The following is a 9200-nucleotide window of genomic DNA, read 5'->3' on the forward strand; positions in this document are numbered from 1 at the left end:
GGCTTCTTCCTTACATCCTGCGGATTCATCTGTCCAGCCTGGGGCTTCTTACGTCCAGCCTGGGGCTTCTTAAGTCCAGCCTGGGGCTTCTTACGTCCAGCATGGAGCTTCTTATGGCCATCCTGGGGCTTCTTACGTCCAGCCTGGGGCGTTTTATGTCCAGCATGTGACTACATCTGTCCAGCCTGGGGCTACTTCCATGCAGTCTGTGGCATCTTCTTTCCAGCCTGGTGCTTCTGTTCAGCCTTGGGTTTCTACAGGTGAGCCTCTGTATCCGATCCGGCCTGGGGCTTCTTTTGGTCATCCTTGTGGTTCTTTTGTCCAGCATGGGGCTTCTTATGTCCAGCCTGGGGCTTCTTATGTCCAGCATGGGGCTTCTTTTGCCCGTCTCTGTGGTTCTGATAAGCCCTGGGGCTTCTCTTTTCCAGCCTGAGGTTTCTACAGGTGAGCCTGTGTATCTGATCCAGCCTGGGGCTTCTTTTGGTCATCCTTGTGGTTCTGGTCAGCCTGGGGCTTCTTATGTCCAGCCTGAGGCTTGTAGTGTCCAGCATGGAGCTTCTTTTGCCCATATCTTTGGTTCTGATCAGCCTGGGGCTTCTTATGTCCAGCCTGGGGCTTCTTATGTCCAACCTGGGGCTTTTTATGTCCAGCATGGAGCTTCTTTTGCCCATCTCTTTGGTTCTGATCAGCCTGGGGCTTCTTATGTCCAGCCTGGGGCTTCTTATGTCCAGCCTGGGGCTTCTTATGTCCAGCCTGGAGCTTCTTTTGCCCATCTCTTTGGTTCTGATCAGCCTGGGGCTTCTTATGTCCAGCCTGGGGCTTCCTATGTCCAGCACGGAGCTTCTCTTGCCCATCTCTTTGGTTCTGATCAGCCTGGGGCTTCTTATGTCCAGCACGGAGCTTCTTATATCCAGCACGGAGCTTCTTATGTCCAGCACAGAGCTTCTTATGTCCAGCACGGAGCTTCTTTTGCCCATCTCTTTGGTTCTGATCAGCCTGGGGCTTCTTATGTCCAGCACAGAGCTTCTTATGTCCAGCACAGAGCTTCTTATGTCCCACCTGGGGCTTCTTATGTCCAGCACGGAGCTTCTTATTTCCAGCACGGAGCTTCTTTTGCTCGTCTCTTTGGTTCTGGTCAGCTTGGGGCTTCTCTTGTCCAGTCTCAGGCTTCTCTTGTCCAGCCTCAGGATTCTTCTGTTCTAAGAAAAGAAAAACCAAACATTTTTTATTAGTACATTGTGGGCGTAATCATTTCACTAGGCTCCTCCTCCCAGAGATTGGAGGTTAAATTGTGTAGAAAGCTTGAATTTGTGGATAAATTTGTACATTCAGACTAGCACTGCTTGTTTTATCATTTATTTATAAATCAGACTACAATGTCATAAAAGTATATGGTTTGAGAATATTTGAAATTTATTCTTTCTTTATTTGTTAGCTACATTCCTCCAGTGGAAAAGAAGCAACAACTAACAGAATTTCTAGCTGGAATGCGGGTCACAAACCAAATTTCTCTCGAGCTTTAGGACTGAAAACCTGCCAGCTGTGTTTCTGTGTTGATGGGGCAGTAATTAGGGCCGAGCCGGAGGGTAAACCTGAGCTCTGGAGGACGTGATCTCAAATCTGCCAGCTCACCTTTTGCCTTATTCTCTCTTTCTCACATTCTTTTCACCATATTTTGGTTTTGCCTCCTCTCTCTTTGGCTCTTTTGCTTTCTTCCAGCTCTCTCTCTGTCTGTCTTTGTCCTCTTTGTCATGGATGAACTGTATGTGGTCGGCTTTCCACCTTTCACTCAGCTCTATTTTTAGCCCCTCGTGTGCAAGGCTGAGGGAATGCATGAAGGCAGGGGAGCATGTCTTGAGATCCAGCAGGGGAAAGTGTGTGTGTGTGTGTGTGTGTGTGTGTGTGTGGGTATTTGCACAAGAAACGTCTCTGTGTTGTAACAAAGGTGTAACCATTTGACCTGACTTGAAATAGACAAAAACAGACAATGAAGCACTAGCCTGAGAATCTAGTGTCACAGTCCTGGCATTATTCGATATTAGTGTTTGAATCATTTCAGACCATAATAATTCACTGGTGTGAATTATTAAAACCTCAGAGGCAGCTGCAGAAGCTCGGCATCCACAGAACAGCAGCTACATGGCTTTCTCTCCCCAGCAGATTTGCATAGTAACTGTCATATTCAGTAAATTTATTAGTCAGAGTGGCTTCTTACTCTCTCAAGAGCAGATAGAGGAAAAGAGAGTACAACTAGACAGAAATCCACGAGTGCTAAATGCTAAAGGCTGCCTGCACTTTACTCACATTCACTCATTAAAAGTCAATCTGTGCTAATGAATAAATAATTCAGCTGTATTTGATGACTTAATACCGAGTCGAAAGATAATCAGATTTAAAGAAAGGTCCAAGATTGAATGAGACGCTCAGAGATTAAAAAAAAAAAAAAGAAAAAAGAAAAGGGAAAGTACTTAAGACTTAAACTAAACAAAATACCAAAAAAGGGTCAATTTAAGGTGGTTTCTTCCCCAGAGGGACAAACTGAGAATCCTTTAAAGACACTAGAGTCGTTTTCTTGTTGTTTTTGTTGTTTTTGGCAATGGTTCTACTCTTCTCAAGGGGTTTTAATAGACATTTTAAGGGATTCTCAGTTTCTCTATCTGGGAGAAAGAAACCTTTAACTAGAAATACCACCTTCCTTCATTTCTTTCAGTGATTTCAGTTTGTTTAAAATGCTTTTTTGTTATTATTCCTAAACAAATAACAAAACTAAGCCTTATTAATATACATGATTTCACTTTTAATAAGAGTGTTCTACCTTCAAACCTTTTCTGAAAGTAAAACTGTGATGTAAAGGACTATGAAGAACCTTTAAATATTTTGCCCAGGGACACAAATAGAAAAATCCTTGGTGATAGACTTACTAATTTTTACTTATTGTTAAATCTTTTTAAAATCATTGATTTTATGTGCATGTAGTTCAAGGGCACACTTAAGAACAAAAGCTCTAGTCTACTCCAGAGTTTTTTGGGTGTTTTAATGGTTCTAGCTTTCCAAACCCTTTTGTGAAAGAGAAGCCTTTAGCTGCAGGGTTTCCTTAGATAGACAAACCAAATAATATTTAGTGCTGGATACCTTCTTTTTTTTGAAGGTATTTCGTACTCTAGCTTTTTAGAGAGGAACAAAGAATGCTTTAGGGTGCTAGGTGGAGCGTGAAACAAAACAAACACAAAAAAAAAAAAAACACGAATGTGCTGTCTCGCAGGAGGTTTCTGCTTTGAGAGTACATTTGTTTTAACCATCATACAACCCTGAAATCCTGGGGAACCTCATAAACTCATCTGTTTTAATGCTTTAACTACATCTCTATACTCGTTTTCAACTGATGATACCAAACATTACAGCCTCTGTATTGTTTACTCTGCCGGCTCCACTGTTTACGACTGCAGTGTTATGGTTCCCCTAGGCATCATGCTGCTATGTTAACGGTTCAGTACACTAGAGAGAATGTATATATGCTGATGACACACAGCGGTGTGAGGATGTATGTATGTTGATGAGACGTGGCGGTGCGAGGAGGTGTGTATGCTGATGACACACGGCAGTGCGGAAAATGTCCCGTAGATGATATATTTGCATTGTAGTTCCTACAAAGGTCGTTTAAAAATTCATTTTTTTAACAAATTTTGAGCATTATTTTTATAGCAGCTAGTGGACAAATTGGGGCGGGTTAGTGTTTGATGGCGTGTGTTCATGTCAAGGAAAGTTTTGTGTTTGATTATTTTTGCATTTAGTTAGAGATGTATCTGGCAATTAAGGGGAAACCTTCTCTTGTGCTCATCTTTACATATGAAAACGTACAACTTTATGTATAAGTCTAGCCCAGAGAAGGGGATGCCTCGGTTCTTGTTTCTGCATCTGCTCACTGGCCGGAGTAGAAAGTAGGAGGAGCTTCATTGCTGCTGCAGCATGCACTAGAAGGGAGGGAGAGAGGGAGCACGGATACATCAGTGCTATAGAGAGAATGAGGGAGGGAGGGAAACAGAGAGAGAGAGAGAGAGAGAATAAGAGGAAGGGAGGGAGGAAGGGAAGCGAGGCAGGCTGTGCTCTCTGCACCGCACCACTCTCTCCCTCATTACCATTCCAGACACTGCCTTCTCTGAGGAGAGCCCTTCGCTCTGTTTGAAATGCCAATCACCGCTGGCTGTCCTTTCATCCTCGATCACACGCACTGAAAGCACGGGTGAGCGGGAGCCCCGCAGACGCCGAGAGGATTTCCCGCTCTTCTCCATCCAACCAAAGTTACTCTGAAAAAGAAAAATACACACGGATAACGCTGTTAAGGATTGCAGGATCTTGACTAGACTGTTTTCCGTTTGTGATCTCATCAGCGGACTAATCAGTGCTAAGAGGACAGATGGGGATCCTTTAATCAGAGTGGTAAGGACTTTACTTCCTCTTTCCTTTTTATCATCCACTTTGACTCTGGCATCGGTCTGAGCTCCGTCACAGCTGTGCCTCTCCTGGAAAAGGCAAGAACTGGACCGAGGAAGTCAAGGTTGAAGGTGGGGGACGTTAGTGCTGGTACGTCCTGTGTGGTTACGAATTGGATTATATGGTTAATAACTGCCCTTCTTGCACTGTGTGAGATCCATCGTACCCCAGATATTAGACCTTCTGTAAACCTGTGTATAAAAGGATTCCCGTAGACTGCGGAAACGAGCGACTCGTGTTCCTGCTGAGATGGCAGACATCAGGCACGGGCATGTCTATCCCATCTGCCGGGGCCAGCAGCAGTCTGGGCAATATCTGCTGAGTTAGGCCCCCCCGAGGAAACCTTCCTCCATCCTCGTATGCCCACACACTTCTTTAACAAGATGAACACAACTGAGCTGAACCAGAGCGCTGTGACCTTTTGCCTGCTGGACATTGGTTATTCTCAGATCTTCAACACGTGCCTGCTGGAAGTCGTCGTGATCCTCTTTCTTACCGTGCTCATTATATCCGGGAACTTAATTGTCATCTTTGTGTTTCACTGCGCACCTCTACTCAGCCACCATACCACCAGCTCTTTCATCCAGACAATGGCTTACGCTGACCTGCTGGTGGGAGTAAGCTGCCTCATCCCGTCCCTGTCTTTGCTACACCACCTGAAAGGGCTGGATGAGGAACTCACCTGCAAAGTGTTTGGTTACATGGTGTGTGTGCTGAAGAGCGTCTCCATGGCCTCGCTGGCATGTGTTAGCGTGGACCGCTATGTGGCCATTACGCGGCCGCTGTCCTACGCAGCCTTGGTGACACCGTGCCGTCTTCGTGCCTGCATTGCCCTCATCTGGCTCTACTCCTGTCTAATCTTCCTGCCATCCTTCTTTGGCTGGGGCAAGCCCGGGTATCACGGTGATGTCGTCGAGTGGTGCTCTTCGTCCTGGGCCACCCAGCCACTCTTCACTGCCTTCATTGTGGCGGCGCTGTACGCACCTGCAGCCCTCACTGTGTGCTTCACATACGGCCACATTTTCCGGATATGCCGCCAGCACACCCGACAGATCAGCGAGCGCCGGGCACGATTTGGCCCGCAGGAAAATGAGCCGGGCGAACCACCCGGCCCTGACAAGCGCTACGCCACGGTGCTCTTCCGCATCACCAGCGTGTTCTACTTGCTGTGGCTACCATACATCATCTACTTCCTGCTAGAGAGCGCTGGAATATATCGCCATCCTGCAGCCTCCTTTTTAACCACATGGCTTGCGATCAGCAACAGCTTCTGCAACTGCCTCATCTACAGCTTGTCGAACAGTGCCTTCCGGAAAGGCCTCAAGCGCCTCTGTTTGATCTGCATAAAACGCACAGACAACAAGAAACCCCCAGGAGTGCCACCAGCTCCTCCTCGCCCGGCCTGTCATGTGTAGCGCCCAGTACGGACTGGACTGTGTCGCGTATTGTGTGTCGCCAGTTTGTCTCAGTCAGTGGAAACAGGCTTGTGTTGGCATCTGGGTGGCATTCCCAGGTTTTGTCCCAGAGTCTGGTTGTCTTCGTGACAATTCCTCGAGGCAAAGGAGTCACCTTTCACCCCGACCATCAATGTCGAAGGGGTAGTTAAGGCTGCTGTTTTGTGCAGCATTGAATAACAACTCTTTATGCAAAACATGACAAACAAGAAGGTGAAGAAAAAATGTCATGACACTGAAAGTGTAATAATCATGGGTCTATATTAATGGAAAAAAAAATACCCTAGTTTTGTAAACTAAATGCTTACGTACATCATCTGTCAAGTCATATGACCTCTTAAATGAGCAACAACCTATTAACATATTAACATTCATCAACCTTAACCAGAGAGTGCTGATGTTTCTTTTGTTTTTGGGACATTTTTATAAAGTGTTATCAGAGAAACCTGTGACTAATCATGTGCCACATTTCTTCCTGTTAGCTGCTTCTTTAGCGACACACGTTTTGCGGATTGTATAACTTTGTCTCTGGTCACAGGACGAACGTATGAGTGGATCAAACAAACAAACCATTCTGCTTGACTTCAGATTGCACAAAGATGCACTTTCTGACTGGAAGACATGGGACCTCACCGCATTATTCCCTCTCTAGTTTTGTGTTGTTTAAAAAATGTTTTAATTATCACCCATGGGTGAAGTCAATCTCAGAAGATGACCAGCTGAAGAGCCTCCTTTCTGTTGACTTTTCAGAATCACATCCCTGGATTCGCATTGAGTCATTTGATGTGATGTTTCTTCATACCATGCAGCATAAGTGTAGCACAGCTGTCTCGGCATGTTCGGTTTACTTTCCAAAATGGAGTTCTCTATCTGTAGTGCTGTACGCCTTATGGTAATATTTATCGAAAAACATTGCATCGATTATGGATCACACTTAACACGAGCCAGAGAGCTGTGTCTCTCAGCTATAAGGCAAAGACTCTAGCCTCTGTAACAACAGAACGTGAGATATTTATTTTGCAAAAACACACCTGGTCTCCTGGTTGAAGGACACGTAAATACAAACAAGCAAAAAAAAAAAAAATTAAGGGTATGATTCGTGCAAAAAAAAACAAAGGCTACATGACTGTTTTAGCAAAGCTCCAGTATTTCCTCTGTATTATTACTCTGGACATTTCTTTCTGTACATAATTCATAATTTATATACGTGAAGGTGCCAAGAAAATGGAGGACACTGGAATCTGCCTCCTCGTCGTCTCGTCGATATATCCCTGCTGTGAGCGTGAAGTCGGTTTATTGTCACACTGGTCAGAACTTCAGCGGTACTGTTTTATTGTAGATAGCTTTGTCTTCTAGTTGACCAAAGTGAAATATTTAACAGACGTTTCCTTTTTTTTTAATTCTTAAAAAAAAAAACAACATAATGAATGAAAATGCCATGTTTGAGAACATGTATGCAATAGTGTCTCCTGTATCGTGGGCTGTGTGCGCTTTGAAAGAATCTATTTATTATATCATTATCATTATAAAAACTTGTGTGTCTTGATGTAAGTGTGTTTTATATACAGTAGAACTGTGACAAAGATAACTCTAATTTTCTCAAATAAGAGGCAGTTTTGACCAGCAAAGAAAAAAAAATTTTTTTGTCAACACTTTACTGCATGTTCGATTAGACTATAGATTTACTTTTCTAACTCCATGATATACAATATGATGTAACAATGAAGTTGTCTTTGTACTTAGAGATGTACGAGATGTCAACGTGAGCGTGTTTTAAAACTTATAAACGTGGTTTTAGACTGTTTCTTAACTGCCATGTTAGGGCAGGGCGCTGTGCAATATGTCTGTTCTGGAGGTTCTGAAGTAAAATGGCAGAACCACACATCGCATACAATAGAGGGGAAAAAAAGGGCTTTTATTTGTTCCACGTGTTCCAGCTGTGTGTTGAAACTTCAGATCACAATCTGGTGGCCTCTGGCCGTGTGCTTGGACGCATTTGGACTGTAGCTGTAGTGTTCGAGTGAGAGTGAAGCGAGTCAAGCGTAAAGTCTTAACTCCAGAGCCATCTTTATTATTAAGTGCACATGATTTTGTGTTTCGTGTCTGTGTTTGTTAGTTACGGAAAGCAAAGAAACAGAGGTGCAAAAAAGAGCTCGTTCAGATTTTATTCATTTGATTGTTTCAGACTCTGAGGCTCTCTGAATGTTGAGAAAATGCTCGCTGAAGTGTGGATGGTCGAGTTTAATGTTTCCTCTCCGCTTTTAGCGAGACATGTTCTTTTGTTTGTTTTTTTTTTTCAATTCCAGAGTCAAAACCACACTCGGAATACACTTTTTTAAAGGACCGATTTCAGAGGAAAGTTCAGGTGGCTTTTTTTGTTTTGTTTTGTTTTTGTTTTTTGTTTTGTTTTTTTGGAAAAACAGAATGTCCTTTCCTGAGAAATGAACAATTATTAAGGGGCACCGCCGTATGACCGAAAACTCATGATACTTGAAGATATTTGATTTTTACAATACGCACTATGTATCATGATACGCTACTAAATTCAATGGTACCTTTATTTAACTTCTACCAAAAAAAAAAAAACTATTTAACACTGAAAAGCAAAAAAAAAAAAAAGTAAAAATGTTAACATTTTAAAATGAAAGATTCAGGACAAAATTGTAATATTGAATCAGCTGCCTCCAATCTGATTTTAAAATTTTTCTAAAAATAAAAGTTATAGATATTGCGATATCCGATATAATTTTATCATGATATTGATATTGTCATTTATTTCCAGCATTAAATTAAAGTAAACCTTGAATCATTTTGAACGTTTTTACTTCGGAAATGATAATAAATAAAAATAAAATAAAAAAAAACATCTTGAATACAGACAAATTAATTTAATAAATTTAATTTAATTTAATAAATTCGTTCTAGATATTTTCACTAATTTCAACCTTGAAATTTTTCTGAATTAATTAGCAGATATTTTTGCTTCTTTGTAGAAAGAAATGTTTGCAGTAAGTAAGTAAAATAAGAAATTTTGAGCTTGAAATAAGAAAAATATTGAAGAGTTTTACACGTGTACAATTTCAATTTACAGTGTTTCTACTGATCGTGTTACTTTTCATGATCTTATGTTAATCTTTACCATAAAAAAATGGACTTGATCTGATTTATAATTAAGTATCTGTAAAAACGTGGAATTTTTTATGATCGCATCTGTGTTTATCTCCGGTTATTAGCGACACGACAACTACTACAAAC

At 42.3% G+C, this 9200-nt stretch overlaps 2 protein-coding genes across 3 annotated transcripts in view; both read left to right on the forward strand.

Moving 5' to 3' along the window:
* Positions 1–9200, forward strand: part of LOC113543986 (rab GTPase-activating protein 1) — a 107910-nt gene that overhangs the window by 60220 nt on the left and 38490 nt on the right. The window lies entirely within an intron of this gene.
* On the forward strand, positions 233–7062 carry LOC113543956 (probable G-protein coupled receptor 21). Its single transcript, XM_026942502.3, has one exon. It carries the CDS (start codon positions 4851–4853, stop codon positions 5904–5906), a length of 1056 nt encoding a protein of 351 aa, XP_026798303.1. The 5' UTR covers positions 233–4850; the 3' UTR covers positions 5907–7062.

This window comes from Pangasianodon hypophthalmus, chromosome 17 (genome assembly GCF_027358585.1).
Source record: "Pangasianodon hypophthalmus isolate fPanHyp1 chromosome 17, fPanHyp1.pri, whole genome shotgun sequence".
Lineage (NCBI taxonomy): Eukaryota > Metazoa > Chordata > Actinopteri > Siluriformes > Pangasiidae > Pangasianodon > Pangasianodon hypophthalmus.